The sequence below is a fragment of the Chelmon rostratus genome, chromosome 9, assembly GCF_017976325.1.
Source record: "Chelmon rostratus isolate fCheRos1 chromosome 9, fCheRos1.pri, whole genome shotgun sequence".
Classification (NCBI taxonomy): domain Eukaryota; kingdom Metazoa; phylum Chordata; class Actinopteri; order Chaetodontiformes; family Chaetodontidae; genus Chelmon; species Chelmon rostratus.
This window is the reverse complement of record NC_055666.1, coordinates 15,593,522-15,609,514: the sequence shown is the minus strand read 5'-3', so window position 1 is coordinate 15,609,514 and position 15,993 is coordinate 15,593,522. Positions and strand designations below refer to the sequence as shown.

The 15,993-nt window shown below is 42.1% G+C and overlaps 3 protein-coding genes across 3 annotated transcripts; 1 reads left to right on the top strand and 2 right to left on the bottom strand.

Moving 5' to 3' along the window:
* Positions 1-174: 174 nt before the first annotated feature.
* eef1g (eukaryotic translation elongation factor 1 gamma) lies at positions 175-7,377 on the bottom strand. Its single transcript, XM_041943820.1, has 10 exons — positions 7,343-7,377; positions 6,225-6,383; positions 6,025-6,088; positions 5,044-5,186; positions 4,714-4,857; positions 4,425-4,554; positions 3,434-3,638; positions 2,672-2,844; positions 1,148-1,272; positions 175-527 (listed from the first exon to the last, which is right to left on the bottom strand). Exons 1-10 carry the CDS (start codon positions 7,352-7,354, stop codon positions 369-371), a joined length of 1,314 nt encoding a protein of 437 aa, XP_041799754.1. The 5' UTR covers positions 7,355-7,377; the 3' UTR covers positions 175-368.
* Positions 7,378-7,613: 236 nt separating this feature from the next.
* On the bottom strand, positions 7,614-10,237 carry polr2g (RNA polymerase II subunit G). Its single transcript, XM_041944406.1, has 8 exons — positions 10,053-10,237; positions 9,635-9,744; positions 9,256-9,415; positions 8,798-8,848; positions 8,646-8,711; positions 8,452-8,523; positions 8,236-8,269; positions 7,614-7,960 (listed from the first exon to the last, which is right to left on the bottom strand). The coding sequence occupies exons 1-8, from the start codon at positions 10,062-10,064 to the stop codon at positions 7,947-7,949; spliced, it is 519 nt and encodes a 172-aa protein (XP_041800340.1). The 5' UTR covers positions 10,065-10,237; the 3' UTR covers positions 7,614-7,946.
* Positions 10,238-10,541: 304 nt separating this feature from the next.
* On the top strand, positions 10,542-14,201 carry si:ch211-175m2.5 (uncharacterized protein LOC568697 homolog). The gene is made up of 5 exons (XM_041944358.1): positions 10,542-10,899; positions 10,986-11,156; positions 11,238-11,337; positions 12,685-12,815; positions 13,118-14,201. Exons 1-5 carry the CDS (start codon positions 10,846-10,848, stop codon positions 13,388-13,390), a joined length of 729 nt encoding a protein of 242 aa, XP_041800292.1. The 5' UTR covers positions 10,542-10,845; the 3' UTR covers positions 13,391-14,201.
* The last annotated feature ends 1,792 nt before the right edge of the window (positions 14,202-15,993 follow it).

The following is a 15,993-nucleotide window of genomic DNA, read 5'->3' as shown; positions in this document are numbered from 1 at the left end:
TCTGCAAGCCTGTTTATTGTTCATGGAGTGCATCAAATGAAATGTTCACTTTATTCATCTCTTTTCTGGGTGGCACTCTGGGAAATTAAAATGCTTTTGTATATGGGCTACCTAAACTAAAAAAAAAAAAAAAGACTGTAGTCAGACCACAGGCATCAAATCCCATAGATGGCATAGATGACAAAATGCTTTATTTTGCAGGTCAAACAACAAAAACCCAGTTTTGGGGCCACTGAGACAAAATTCACTCTCGTCTTAAAACACTGTCATTTCCAAGTCATTCTTGCAGTAAAGTAAGCACGTGGTGGCTGAAAGTCCATAGGTTTTAAGTGCTGGAGAGCAGAAGCGTGCTTTCGTTCACTGTCCTCTCACTTGAAGATCTTGCCCTGGTTGAAGGCTTTACCCACGTGCTTGAAGTCTCCCTCCCAGGCAAAGTACTCCTTTACCATGGTCTTGCACTCCTCGCTGTCTGGATCCAGCTTGCGCCAGTCATATGATTCATAGTCGATCTGCCAGTCTGGAGATAGCTAGGAGGGTATAAAAACAATGTCATTTGGATGGGTGCACATTACTGTCGGGTTTGATAAACTGATGAATAATATACCTTCACAACTGATTATCAGATGAAAGATTATCCAATAGAGAATGCTTGAACCATCGCAATGTGTAATAGAAAGAAAGCTGTACCCTGTACACTTAGAGAATGCCAAATCATAAAAACACAGTACTCATTTCAATATCTAAAACATTTAAAAACAAACTCACAACTACAGCAGTACTGACACACCAACCTGCACCTAATAATTTGAGCTTGGATATCATTTGTGCCCATAGCATGAACCAGCCTTTTGCTCACTAAAACAGAGATGACTGGGATGAATATGGTCTCAAGTTTCTCTTCCCCTGTCAGATTAAGACTTGGTGCCATGACTGGACACTGCCTTGCCCAATGACAGGGGCCATCCACTAACCCTGAGGTGAGACAATGATCCAATCACACATTCTGTCTCTCTGGGATCAGTAGCAAGTTCAAGCATTTTATTGTGATTGTAAACATGAATGATTCTCCAACGACAGGCAGTAAATGTTTGAGGGTGGGGTTATCAAATCATGACATTTGTGGAAAATGCATTTTAAATATACTTACAGTGAAGGCCAGATCCTGGCCTCTGAAGATCCAGATGCCAGAGATGCTGCTGTCGTTGTTGGTGCCAAATAAGAGGACGCTGGCAAAGGCATTCTTTCTGAGTTTATCCAGGCGCTGGAACATACCTGTGAACAGCGTGGAGACATAGTGAACGTTTTATCAACAAAAACAACACAGCATATGATGGAATATTAAATCATGTGATACATTGGTCACATCATGTTTGTCACTTATGCTTGTTTTAACGGATTTGTTTTCAGATATGGCCAAAGAAAAAAGGCTAAGACTAAACACCTGTGGAGTGCTTCTGTCTTGTAGAGTAACTTCAGTTGCCTAAGATCACTTTACTGTGCCCACAGCATGAACCAGCCTTTCACTCACTGAAACAGAGGTGACTGGGATGAACATGGTCTCAAGTTTCTCTTCCCCTGTCAGATTAAGACTTGGTGCCATGACTGGACACTGCCTTGCCCAATGACAGGGGACCACCTGCTTTCTCTACAGAGGGGTGACTCCTGGTTTAAGTGCAGGCCTGTTTATGCCCAACTTTAGAGACTCAACTGCTAAGATTTTAAAATGCAATTATTCCCAAGGCAAGCACTGGCTTGAGCAGCAACCAAACCTTGTTTATTTGTTGTTATGTACTTTATGAACATTTTCCTAATCAACTGCCCTGTGTTGCTGTGTTGAAATATGGGCCAAAGACACGCCAACTGAATAGAAGAGAAACAGGTCTATGTCACTGAACAACCTACAGTCAAAGCGTACAGAAGATGCTGAATAGATCTAAAAGCCTATACATGTAATCCATTAAATTTAAGGGATGCACTGATGCAACAGATATCTGGGCATTGGGTATCAGGCCATGATGAGCATCTGATACCAGTGTTAAATTGATAAGCTGTATGCCTCACAGTGTGGAAGAGACTGGAATCATTCTTGAAAGTGTAAGATAACATCACACATGCTTTAACATCACTTTCCCAAAGATGTAAAACAAAATGTAACTAACAAATACATAGACGTATGTGTACTGGACTGTTCTTTAAAATAATGATATCCGACACCAGATCGGCCTATTGCCACCGATCCTTGATCTGATATTGCAAGCTTCCGATATAAAATAAGGATCACAATGTACAGAATTATTTCTTGTGTAAAAAGTGTAATTGCACTCCTCCATAAACACTTGCCTCCTCTACTCTTCTTTCAAGGCCACATGAAAGTCTGTCCTAGAAGCCTACAAACTCACATTCACATATGGAGAGAAACTTACATCATCTTTGCACCATGTGAGCCAACCTGAACAAATGGAGGGAACTCCTGCCAAAACATGAACCACTAAAACCCCGATACATGAAGAACCAAGGCCAAAATCACTTTTTTTCCAACCTCTGAGCCACCATACTGTTCCAGATAAGAAATAACTAGGACTGAGGAAATGACTTGGATGTACTGTACAACCGCTGAAGTCGTTCTTTCATCGGTCACATGTTGGGTGAAGTGGCAGCAGCTGAGTCTCACCTGTTATAAGGTTGCAGCTCTTGAAGGTAAGTGTAAGCTCCTCGGGGTATTTGTACAGGCCGTACCAGATTGAGTAGCCTTCACGGTCAAAGTGCTCCCAGAAGTGGGGAATTGCTACTGTCAGGGTGTCCTCGTTGGAATACTTTCTCTTGAACTCGTCCATGACAAACGCGCTACAGAAAAGGGAGAAAGATCAGGTCATGTGTATCTGTAGCAGAGAGAATGATAAGGTGTGAACATTAGGTAAGGGACATTACACATGCATGTGTGGTTTAACTCCACTTTGTCATCTGAGCAGACCAATTTGTTTTTGTCATTTGGTAAAAATAACCACAGGCTGGGGCAGTCTGCTACCTTAATGACCACATTATAGGAGTTGGAAAGTCAACAAACTGAACAGACTTCTGACACAACCTAATCCATCTTGCACATTTAGCTTTCCATAGCCAAGGATCAATTTTATTGTGCCCATAGCATGAACCAGCCTTTTGCTCACTAAAACAGAGATGACTGGGATGAATATGGTCTCAGGTTTCTCTTCCCCTGTCAGATTAAGACTTGGTGCCATGACTGGACAGTGCCTTGCCCAATGACAGGGGACAAAATATTTTCCATGAAGAGGGGACTTTTATGATTGGTGTACTAGCCGGTTACTGCCAAACACATAGTGTGCTGACCACACGTCTGGCACTGTGAGTGACTCAATGTTCAAATTGCCACTAACTGCTCCAAAAGCAAGACAGAGAACAACAATCTGTCTACCTCTTTGGCAGGTGTGCGAAGGGGTCCTTAGTTTTGGGCTCAGCAGCCAAAGCAGCATCACAGTCATCCATCTCCTCTTCAGGGGCGGGCTTCTTCTCTTCCTTTTTCTTTTCTTTCTTCTCCTGGGGCTTGGCTGCCTCCTTTCCTCCCTTCTCTTTCTTCGGAGGGGTCTCTTTCTTGGGCTGCATCTCAGCAAACTTCTTGGCTGGAGGAACAGAATGAACAATGAAAAACATGTTTTCTGTTAAATGTTCCATGATCTGCACTCTCTGGAACCTCTCTCTGGTTACAGCTTTGGAGACGAATTGTGAAATATTTCAAGCAATGTGACATCGTTTAAAGGGGAGTTTTCTGTCTCTGAAAGTAATTCAGCATTTCATTTAAATTATTAAAACACAATAAGTAAATAAATGAACAGTGTTTGTCAGACAACAGCTACTTCTTTAGTGCCGTCTTTTAGCCATGACCACTTACCCTCCGCACATTAATTTAACTTCCTTTCATTTCTATAGAATAAAGTCTTCCTAAAGTGAGTGAAAACTGAAGCATCAGCTATTGTTCAAACAATTTGGAGCATGCAGAAGACAAGGTTTGCAAAAATATTTTGACACTAAATAATTAACTTAACTTGCACAGCTATCTCATTACATATTGTTTTAGAGCAGGCATGTCAAACTGATTCCATAAAGGGCCGTGTGGCTGCAGGTTTTCGTTCCAACCAAGGAGGAGCACACCAGGCCAACCAATCAACATGAAGGAACCACTTAGTTATCAGCTGAAGGCTGAGATCAGCTGATTAATCGATTCCAGCCTGGTGTGCTCCTCCTTGGTTGGAACGAAAACCTGCAGCCACACGGCCCTTTATGGAATCAGTTTGACATGCCTGTTTTAGAGCCATCAGCTGACCTATTAATTCTCTGCCCTCATTATTTACATGCCCCAGCAGCGTACTCAATATGTGTGACTTCTAATGTCACTGCTGGTGACTCACCATCAAACTGGGCCATTTTTTCACACAGCTTAACCTCTCCAAGGACAGCCTTGAACTGGGGCTGGTTGACACAGGTGACAAACCAGCGAGTTACATTGGCGTAAGGCTGACGGAAAGAAGGCTCGAGCACCTACAGGGGACACAGAGGCGTAAGGACCTTCTGGAGAGCATCTTGACTCAAACAGCAATACAAAGATCAAGTGATGCTTCAAGAAGTGTCAAAATTCATGTACAGAGTATGAAGCTTTGTGTAACATATTTGCTGTGAGTGTGTGTGTGAATGTCGAACCTGTTTGTAGAGCCAGAGCATGGAGCAGGCCACAGTGATGTCAGCAAGGCTGACCCTCTCTCCCACCAGGAAGGTGCGGGTGTTCAGGTGTTGGTTCAGGACTGCAAGGGCCCTCTTTATGTCCTCTTTGGCCTGCTCTGTGGCCTGGATAAAACCAAAAAGAGGAATGACTACGCAGGATTACACAATATACACCCTCTACTAAATGGCTAAACCTCAACTACGAGGTGTTGCACTCAGGCCCGACGAAACTGGTGTCAAACCTTCTACCACACCTACCAAATAATACATTAAGTCTTTGGCTTAACTAGAAAATGCTGAGCTGCACACCTGCTTGTTGAACTGCATGATTCCCAGTGTGGGGAAGACCCATGCGCTGGCTGGAGGGATGATCTCTGAGTCAGCGAAGCTCACCCACTGCAGCACTTGGGCTGCGGCTTGGGGAGTGGCACCACGCAGGGCATCATTGCTCACTGTAGTTGAAAGATGGGAAGTGCTTCTTTTAAGCAATCAATAAGAAATCACAAGTCATAATTTCATAACATTCTAAACGCTGTGCATTAAGCACACAAAAAGCTGGATTTGAATGGTGTAATAATAATTGTTCCCTTTAAAAGCATGTATGGAAAAGCAGTTACAGGTGCAAATTAGTTCAAAAGCCTGACACAACGCAGCATTCAGTGCAACAGACATTTCAAACACTAAGTATTCAGGTATTACCATTAATGGCTGCATGTCATTTAGGTGTGCAGGGATCCATGCATCGCACATGCTTGTGCAATATGCCTTCTCAATGATGAAAAACCTGAATTTCTACTATGACAAAGACCTACTGTGTTAAAAAAGTCACTTGTGAATTATTAATTTAATAATGGTTTGCTGATGGCCAAATAAAAAGGGCCCAAACTAAAACAACAGAGAAGTGCTGCCTTATAAAATATTTTAATACCCTAAGATCAGTCTCTTTATACTGTGCCCACAGCATGAACCAGCCTTTCACTCACTGAAACAGAGGTGACTGGGATGAATATGGTCTCAAGTTTCTCTTCCCCTGTCAGATTAAGACTTGGTGCCATGACTGGACACTGCCTTGCCCAATGACAGGGGAACACCTGCTTTCTCTACAGAGGGGTGACTCCTGATTTGACACCACAACAAGTGTTTGTGGAGAAACTCCATTAAACCTAGCGGCATTTACGATGCTTCCTTTAAGACTCTAGTTAAACCATAAATATAGAGCTTTTGGATGAACACCCAAATTGAATCGAATTGTATCAGTGAACCATTTAATTAGTAAATGTGAGGACTTACAGTAGTGAGCAATGGCATTACTCTCAGACAGACAGAAGCCGTCATCTCCCTGGTAGGCAGGTACCTACAAGAAAAAAAATTAGAATGGCAGAATTTAAGAATAAGTAGCACGTTTTTATTCAGAGAAGCATGCACTACATGAAGAAACATACTGGCACAGTCGAAGCAGTTTCAGCCCTAACTCAACCACTCGCACTCACCTTGCCCAGAGGGAAGTTGCTGAGGAAGGCAGGACTACGGTTTGTCTGCCCGAAGGTGAAGGCAGGGGGGCTGCTGGCGAGCTTGAGCCGAGCACCGCTGTACTGGGCTGCAATCTGGGCCTTAAAGGCACGCCAGTTCTCTGGGTACGTGTACAGAGTCTGGAGAGAAGGGAGACAACACTGCATCACGCTGCAATGAAAAACACTTAACACATCTAATTTGAACATGCAACATACAATTTTCCCAGCTTGGGATAAATAAAGTATATCTATCTATCTAGAACCACATCTTTGCACGCAGCAAAAAGTTGAATTAACTACAGGATGTTTAAATGACAATAAGTCACTAAGGTAGGAAAAATCATGCAACTGGCTCAGTAGTGCAGTTGTTTGGTTCTACAATATACACAATGTCATATCTGGGAAAAGAGAATTTTGTTAAAACCACAAATCCATTTAAAAGGACGGCAAACCTGGTCTTGCAGTATTATTGACACCTTTTCATGTTGCCATTCTTATCAGGATGCGCGACTATTTAAAATGAACAGGGCATGAACGAGCGCAGGGCGAAGCTGGAGAGTTGTTAGGTGGAGCTGCCAGGTACCAAGCCAAAATGTACCTCGCAAAAATGTCCTTACATTCACGTGGCTTTTAGGCTGCTTTAGATGCTAATGCTAGCTATCGTTACCGGGAATTTAACTGGAAGGAAATGTCCTCTTGAGCATCTCTGTAGACATTTAAGTCAAACACAGGTTCGCCTGGAGACTACGCAACGAGAGGTGAGAAAAAACGGTCAGCGAGAATATGTATACTCTATAAAAAAAGTAAGTTTTCATGTCTTGAAAATAGCAAAGGTAACGTGGCACAAGCCTGGCCAGGAGAGGGGCGTCATTCAGCGTAAATGCTACGTCAGGATAGCCAGAGCTAACCCTCAGTTAGAATGAACACTGAATGAAATTCTTTGTAAATAAACCCAATAATAACTACCTAACAGAGCGAGGACATTGTTAACGACCAAAGGTGCTCAGTGAGAGTGCAGATGGGCCTGATTATCGCTGGATTGCGCCAGGAAAGTTAAAAGAAAGCGCCATGGCTGGCCATCTCTCCATCTTACTCACCCCTGCCGCCATCTTCAGGACGAGAGAAAGGAAGAACGAGTGCGCGCTGACGTATTTACGGCCACAAGACGTGCGCGCCCTTAAAATTTCCGCGTTCACGTTCAGCCTTTTTTGTAGGGACGGAGTGGGGCTTTGCTATATTCACATCTGATCTGATTTTATTAGAATTACTACAATTCATGACAGATGTCAGATAGTAGCAGCTGCGTATCAAGTCTCTTTGAACACAATTATTTAAAACATGCAAAAAAAAGGATAGAAAGGACATAAGAACAAATAAAAATACTTTATTGCAGTCCAGTACAAAACAACACAAACAGTATGAGACAGAAATGATGAATTCTCCATGAAAGAGAATGTAAATTTATAATATGGGCTACATCGGCATTCAATGCAATCTTGTGGTCACTTCAACAAACATTCTCCAGGCTACATTTTCTTTGAATTGTACACCAGCTTCATTAAGAACTGAGAAATGTAGATTGTACAACATAAAATAGCTATGGGGCTTCACCACCATGTAGAAAAATATTAATTTCAACAAAGGAATAACTAGACTACTACATAAAATGTCCTGTGTGAAAAGTGCTCCCTCTGGGACAAATCAGCTCACAAGACCTGGAAATCAAGCACAGGAGGGAAATTCAATGATCCATCACAAAACAGAAAACATGAAACATTTTTATAACTCAGGTCATACACAGTACAGCCAAAACTGTCCCACTACAACCACAGTTCCCAAATTGAAGCAATAAAACCTGTTGATTCAAACTATGAATCATGTTTGTCTTATTGTGCTGAATACTTTGACACTGAATAAATCTGTGTGGCATTTTATCAATTCACGACCATCTAACAGACAGACCTACATCACCTACAATGTATGTACTCACCCAGATAATCATCCATGAGGGACCCAATGGCAAACTGAAAAACATGGGCAAAGGTAGCTTTTAATGTACTGTAAATTAACATGCAAAATGTCACTTCTATAAACTACTGCGTAACATCTGAGATATAGTGACACACTGTTTCATGGTATTTTTGCCTACAGCAACTGAAAATATATGGTCTTAGTTTTGTAAGAAAAGAAGAAATAAAACACTTACAATGTCATTCTTGTCAACTCTTGTTCCAACAATCTTTAGCCGGATCTCATCATCTTGCTGGATTACAATATCCTTGAAAGAAAAAAAAAAAAAAATGAGTACAAAGTACAAAGACAGGAGAAGAACAGCTGTAAGCAGCACCGCAGCTACTTTTTACCTGCTGGTTGGTAATAAGAAATTATTCATATTCTTACCTCATCAACTGTCTTATAACAAGGGGGATTAGAGTTAGGGTCAAACTCCATTTCTGAGGGGATGGACTGGAGAGAGAAAGTTACACATGAGATAAAGATAATATAAATCGAAAAGCGTATTAGAACCAACTATACGTGTTAAGCCGACTCACATGGCGAGAGATGAAGCAAGACATGGGACCAATTTCTGTGAACAATCCAACCTAAAAGAAACAGAGACAAATATAACTTAGATAAAGCACAAAGGAAATCTTCCCATCATCAGCTATTCATCACTTCAAATTCAATGCATCAACCGAACCATAACGAAGTTAAAAGATATGTTCCTCAACAGTAGAGACTTTAATTAGACCAAGGCATGAGCCAATATAAAATAAAGGAATGTCTTGTACAATTATTTTGGCCACATGTTATCTTTATAATTAATGTAATTTATATCAACTACATGATTAATTGGAAAATATATGTACAACTGAGTTTTGTCCATTAAAATAACCAGTTATAATAAAAAATACAGATTTTCCTGAAGTAGATATACATGTTTTGGACATTACAAAATGTGGGAAGGGACCACAGTGGGAATTAATGTCAGATTCCATCATATGCCCACCTTGTTAACCTGAGTGACCACAGCGTCCACCACCTCCCCTTTAAATGGGCGGAACACAATGGCCTTGTACTTGACTGGATAGAGGACAAATCCTCTCCCTGGCTGGATTACACCTGCTCCGATGTTGTCAATGGTGGTGACTGCTATGACAAAGCCATACCTGAAGGGAAAACATAAATAAATGAGTAACATGTAGACACCAAACTTTTTCATGCAAAAATATACATGCAAAATGAAAAACTTCGTTATGCATGTTGATAATGTCATGATAACTTAAAGGGTTCTGGCATGTTGTCTTTGGTTTTTAAGTGCTTTTTAAGCACTGTTTTTCATAGGCCTTTGTTGTAATTGCACAAAATTGAGTCTTGCAGCCACTCACTTGCCAGTGCAAGTACCCTCCACCTCTGTGAAAAGCTTCTGCTTCACGGTGTTGAGGAGGTTGGGACCAAAATACCTCGGATGTAGCAAGATTTCATGCTCCAAAGAAATCTGTGAACAGAAAAAAGACGTGCATCATATGACAACGGTAAAATGTGTATTTGAATATCCTAAGTTGATATGAAGTTTATCCTGCGGGCACTGCCTCGGGGCATCTGATAAAAAGAATTTTGGTGGTATTTCTGCATGGGTATGAGACAACAACGCTAAACAATAGTGGGGATTTAGAAAAGTTTTGCTCAGCTGCATTAGCTATGCTAACCAAGCTGTAATCATGCTAACCACACATTGATAAAAAAAACAACAGCCATATACTGTTATTAGCCTGTTCATACACGGAGAATAACACACATACTTACATGGTAAAACATTTCTGCAGTGATGTATAATCCGCACTTTATTGTGTTTCTTCTTTTGATAAATTATCCGAAAGGTTTCTGATTTAATGAATGAAACTCTGTCGCTCGCTAGCAACCTCTTCCGGGTCACACGGTTGAACGAGAGGATTTGTGCCCTGGGTTCAGTCTCTCAGGGAGCGCGCGGTCCACTTAACATGGTATTAAATAAATGAGTTAATTCTGGGAGACACAGCACCGGAGTTAACCACCACCATAAATCTAACCCAACTTAATCTTTAAACAAACAATCTATCAGTAGGGCTTGTTGGCTGTAAACAATATAAGACACAGGCATAAACGGAACGTGGCAACTCTGGCAACACTGTTGGTGCACTGCACACACAGTCTGACCCCTGGCGGTTAGGGGGAATAGCGCACGAGGGCGGGGACGGACAGCAGGCGTGACCCAATACTGCACTGTGATTGGTGTGTTCGACTGCACTGTTGACGTCTGACACATCGAGGAGGATTTTAATAACACGGCAAGATACAGACGGTAAACGCTGTCATGATGATGAATATTTAACTATAGCCTACACAGGATTGTAGTACAACAATAACAAGTGACTAAAAGTTGGAAAGACTGAGAATATTTTTAATTTTACTACAACAGCAGCAGCGAGCTAGTCGCCACCTCACAAGTATCTTCCTGACTTCTGAATCATTCTGCCAAGAGTGGAAACTATCCGAGCTGACTGCTGCCTTCGACACTCCCTCTCCTGCACTCTCCGAACAGGCTTTTCTGCTGACTGACATGGCGAGTAGCCTCGTCTCGAAGCTTTTTCGCCCCCCTGTGTTCACACAGCTTGTAAGTAGTCGAAAACGTTTCTGCTTTGTCCTGTTTTGAAGTCCTGCTCCTATGTGACGCATGTGACTCTCCCGCCCTCCGTCCAGGCGTCTCTCCGCTCGGGCTGCGTGTTTCGGGGGAAGGCGGCGGCGGCTGTGGCGGGGATCAAACATTTCTCCAGCGATCCGCCAGCGGAGAAAATCAGTCGCTATCCGGTTCCTTACAAGAAAGACCTTCCTTATGACATAGTGGAGCTTATGGAGGAAGTTGAGTCAAAGGTAAAAGGCGTTTAACTCTACTGCACATGAACACTTTGCAATCTGAGCTCACTACCTGATAAACTTCATGTTTCTTTACAGGGAGGCTTTTTGCCCAATGTCTTCAAAGTCCTCTCTCATAGACCAGCAGAGTTCAGAGCCTTCTTCGCCTACTACAATGAGCTAATGAACAAAGAGACAGGTGTGTGTTTGTTTTTGTTGTTGTTTCTCTGTATTGGCAGTGAGTGCAGGTGGTTTTGGCATCCTGAGAACAGCACCTGGGCCTGGAAACAGGACAAACATCTCATTCCTGGTGCGTTCGAGGGCCCCTATACCATTCTGGCCCCAATGCATCATTCACACCTTTCACTCAGCACTGCTGGTCAGTGCACACGCAATGCAGCATCAACCACTAATACGCCAAGATGTTGTCTGTCAATGAGGTAACCTTTTCAGGCTTTTTGCTGACTTTTTTCAGGTGTGTTGCGTTTTAGTGACAGCGGGGACACAGAAACCCGCTTTCGGAGGGCAGGTGGTGCATGAGGAGGCAGGTGTGACACTGAATCCATTTCAGCAGGTGATCAGACAGTGGCAGGCAGAGTGGCAGACGCTGTGGTAAATAAGGTCTGGTATAAACAGGTAACCATCGGGGAGGGCAGCAGACCAGGCGATCTGTCAGTCAGGACAACATGAGCAGCTTGTGCTGCTTTCCGAATTCATGCAGAGGTCAAAGTTGCCAAATTCAGCAAGGACGAAGCTAAGTTGGCAATGCTGTCCACTCAAAGGGTGAGATCGTGTTAACATAGTGTGCACATCATAATAAATCTGAAGTAATCATTACAACAAGAGATCTGAGGAACACATTAGGTTTTAGGATTTTTTGTGGCTCTGCCTTTTATTTCATTGGGGTTTAAACTTCAGTTGCACTTTGCTTTGTTTTCATTTTGCACAATAAAATTGGGTGTTCAGTAAGGACTTATCGAGTATGGAGAAATGTGGCCCCAGAGGCTTTTTAAGAACGAGTGGATCCGAATATGGACAAAACCCCCACATTATCCTATTTCAGCTTTTCAGAAATGACTGATAATAAAAAGCTCTTAATGAGAAGACATTAAGACGCAACGCGGAGCAGAAGCTAGCCTGGAGGCGTCCCACTCCTTTTAAGCTGATGTTTGAAAAACCAAACTATGTCAGGCTGTCTGTGCAGTCTCTGTGTGGTTATTGGATAACCACAAGGTGGTTTGGTTTTGTTTTTTTATGTTATTGGTTTTACAGTCATTCCACCTCTTCTTCTTCCTCTCATGTTGTGGGGGGTGGGGGGTAGTCTTCCTTATTGGCACACTGTGAGAAATTTGAGAAAGCACATCCAGTTTTCCTAACAAAGAACACAGCAAGCTTGCTGAAAACACCACATGATGTGCTTTAGGGTGAACAGCATTGTGTGTTTAGGCCACAACCACCTCTAATGCTTTAAGGCTTTTTATTTTATTGTTATTGTGTGAATGTGTGTTATTTTTTCAAATTAACTTAATATCTGAATGTCTCCCAGGCAGGTTAACTAAGGCAGATCGTGAACTGATTGTAGTGGCTACCAGTACCCACAACAAGTGCCTATACTGTGTGGTATCCCACAGTGCACTGCACCGCATCTACTCGAAGAAACCCACTCTTTCTGATCAGGTATCATCCTTAATTGGTTTTCACTGCTTTATTGTAATACACAATTACTGATGTCACAACACACTGTAACTCTTGATCGAGTGTAATAAGCATCTCAATCGCAAGTCTCATTATGTGACAATGTGAAAAATTCATTTGTCATGCTTTTGTTCATTTTTTGTAAGATGCATTAAAAACTGCAGTTAATGAGTTTTCAATCATTCACATTTTCATGTGCGCATATTCTTCCCTTTTATATTGTGTTTGCATATATAACAAAAAGCAAATATATGACATAAATCTCTCTCTCTACTTGTACCCAGGTCACTGTTAACTATGAGAGTGCAGAGCTGTCACCTCGGGAGCATGCCATGCTGGACTTTGCGATGGCTGTGTGTCGCAGCGACAGCATCACAGAGCAGCATTTCCAGTCTTTGGAGGAAGTGGGCTTTGACCGTGAGGACGCCTGGGACATCGCTGCCATTGCGGCTTTCTTTGCCATGTCCAACCGGCTCGCCCACCTCACCGATATGAGGCCAAACTTAGAATTTTATAATATGGGCCGTGTGCCACGGGACAAGAGCAAGGACAAGTGAAAAAGCAGTAGGAAGATGATCAGAGGTCAAAGGCCATATGTGACACTGCAGCTAAAAGTGTGCTGGTTCTGTTTGTTTTTTTTTCTCCCTCTCATGTGAACAGTCAGTCAGATGTTTACCAGATCTTCAGGTATGCAACCTAAAAGCAATTTAAATTGAACGTTAACACTGGAATTTGTGTGTCCTGAAATCATAATTTAGGTTGCAACAAGGCTGAGATAACAGGCATTTAGAAATGAGATGTTACTGGAATTGAAACCCTCCAGTTTGAAAATTGTCTGTAAAACTGAGGATTTTGTAAACATCACCATGTTTCCTTTGTAATCCTTGTGTGTGTGTGTGTGCAAACGTGCAGTTGGTGTGTTGATTTAGATGAAAAAGAGCCATGAGACAATCAGAGTTCGTGAGATGTGCGCCTTCCTGGGGGTTTGTTACTGGCCCAGACATGTGACATTGGTGACTTAATTGAAATCCTTTACCGCTGTGTCTGTCTGCTTATTGACCTTCACATTTTGAATTTTAGGTACTTACGTTTATTCACTGGACACTTGCCATATGGTGGGGAAAAGTTAATATTTTGCAGCTAGTTGTCCATTAGGTTATATTTAATGACACAATTTCAAAGTTGGATTTTAACTCCCATAAATTGGGTTTGTTCATTTGTTGTTTCCTTACTCGCCAGCTGAAAGCGCTCTGTAGTTTCTTGATACATTCTTACTCACTGTTAATTCTTATGTTCTAAAGTTCTAAAACAACCACTTATCTAAGCCTTCCCTTTGTCTCTGAAATAAACCAATATGTTTCCTGATAATAAGTCAGATTTGACATAATCTTCAATAATCAGCTGCATCACAGTTCACTGCTGGCAGGACAGTCAGTGGTGGGACACAACAGATACCAAGAAATCCAATAATCTTGGTGAAGTACTGCGTATCACCACTAGATGGCACCACACCTACACATTTACACTGCTTGACTACAGGTAAAAGATTAATGTGATCTTATGCATAATAGGAGCTGCATGTGAGAGAGAATGGCCAACACAACTTAAAATAGGGTCTCTCAGTCCACCAACATGTTTGGGATCATACATGATGGGTGAAAATGTTAGGATCAAACCATTTAGTTTCCTTTCACTGGAGGTATGATTAATCACTGTTCCTTAATTCTGTGCGCTACTTAACATTTTCTACCTTAGTTTGTATTTATATTTTCTGCCGAAGCCCCTGTGCTTCCTGTTATCTAAAGTGATAGAAAACATGACTCCAGGCGTCACCAGAAGATTGACTTTGGTATGTGTGTGTAAGTGATGTTAGAGTTATAAGCGGGTTGCAACGAGAGCGTCTATGCAAAATGTCTTTTTCGTGGCCATTCGAGAAAAAGAAGAGAAAACATGTGAATGACTGATGTCAGTCTAAAGAAACGCAATGTATCAGTAACATGATGAGAGGCAGCCTGAAAGTCATCCAAAGTCTGAAAGTCATCCAAACTGTGTATTAACTGAAGTGGTGTGGGACTCTTCAGGCACACACACACTCGCTATAAACTCCTCTGACAGAGCCTGAGACACACTGTTAAATCACGTGAAAGCGAATCCGTTGACGTTAGTAAAGGTCATTTCCTCCCAGTGCTTGTCCTGTTCTGTCCTGTCCTTATCGGCCTGATGAAGTGTCATATGTCTCAGGAACTGCTCATGTACTATTACAGTTCCTCATTAAGCACCAGCCCCTCTGACCCCCATGTCTCCTATTAGTATTAAAAGGAGACAACAGGCTCCAGACCTGGTTAATTTATGGTCTGTGGCTGCCTCTGTCACTAATCTTGGAACTCTTCAGGCCAAGAACAGCACAGAAGAGAACCAAGCAGACTGAAATCTGCTGTTTGTGCTGATTGATCACATGAAAACAAGGTTAACAGCTTTTAGTTGGAGGCTTTCAACCGTTTCTTACTGTAGCCTGTCGGTTCACTGACGGACAGATCAATAAGATTTTATTCCTGTTGTGAACTGGAAGGGGACTCTGGGGAGGTTTGGCACAGTGTCTTTATTCTCCTGAGGCGCATAGAACAAGTCACATGTCAAATGAGCAGGAGAAAAGCGAGTTAGTTGTAGAGCAAGTGAGAGGAGCCGTGAGGTTGAGGGTCAAGTGGAGAGAAGATTGGCGGACACCAGCTCAGTACATCATTATGAAGCTTAGCTTCCACATGGATGGGTATTACTGTAAATTAAAGAGCATTAGCAACAGGTTTAAGATAGCAGCAGCAATCACAGTGGTTCTAAGAGTGAAGTCCAGGAAATTACAGCTATTGCTGAGGGGATTTTGCATGCAAATTGCAGCATTTCATGGCAACCCAGTTCAGGAAAAGTGACCCAAAAACCAGAATATATAAGAATCACTTCACTACTCTGAGGTTTCACTCACACCACATTAGAGCCATTATCTAGAGTGAATGTGCAGTGTAGAAAATTACTGCAAAACCTACTTCAGACTGCCACACGAATGAAAAGGGATCATGAACCAGAGAGATAACGTGCAAAAGAAAGAACTTTCAATCTCAAACGTCAGTGTTAAGCATTTGAAAAAGATGCTGCCAATTGTTCTGAA

Bases quoted from the DNA above. Each gene is read 5' to 3' on its own strand.
- polr2g (XM_041944406.1), bottom strand. The intron at 8,849-9,255 runs GTGGGCATATGA...TGTTTCTTTTAG, and splicing joins TGGTCACTCAGGTTAACAAG to GTTGGATTGTTCACAGAAAT. The intron at 8,270-8,451 runs GTAAGTGTTTTA...CATGTTTTTCAG, and splicing joins GAGTTGACAAGAATGACATT to TTTGCCATTGGGTCCCTCAT.
- eef1g (XM_041943820.1), bottom strand. The intron at 5,187-6,024 runs GTAAGTCCTCAC...TTTCAACTACAG, and splicing joins TAATGCCATTGCTCACTACT to TGAGCAATGATGCCCTGCGT. The intron at 528-1,147 runs GTAAGTATATTT...ATACCCTCCTAG, and splicing joins GCCAGGATCTGGCCTTCACT to CTATCTCCAGACTGGCAGAT.
- si:ch211-175m2.5 (XM_041944358.1), top strand. From the start codon at position 10,846: ATGGCGAGTAGCCTCGTCTCGAAGCTTTTTCGCCCCCCTGTGTTCACA. The intron at 10,900-10,985 runs GTAAGTAGTCGA...CCCTCCGTCCAG, and splicing joins CCCCTGTGTTCACACAGCTT to GCGTCTCTCCGCTCGGGCTG. The intron at 12,816-13,117 runs GTATCATCCTTA...ACTTGTACCCAG, and splicing joins AACCCACTCTTTCTGATCAG to GTCACTGTTAACTATGAGAG.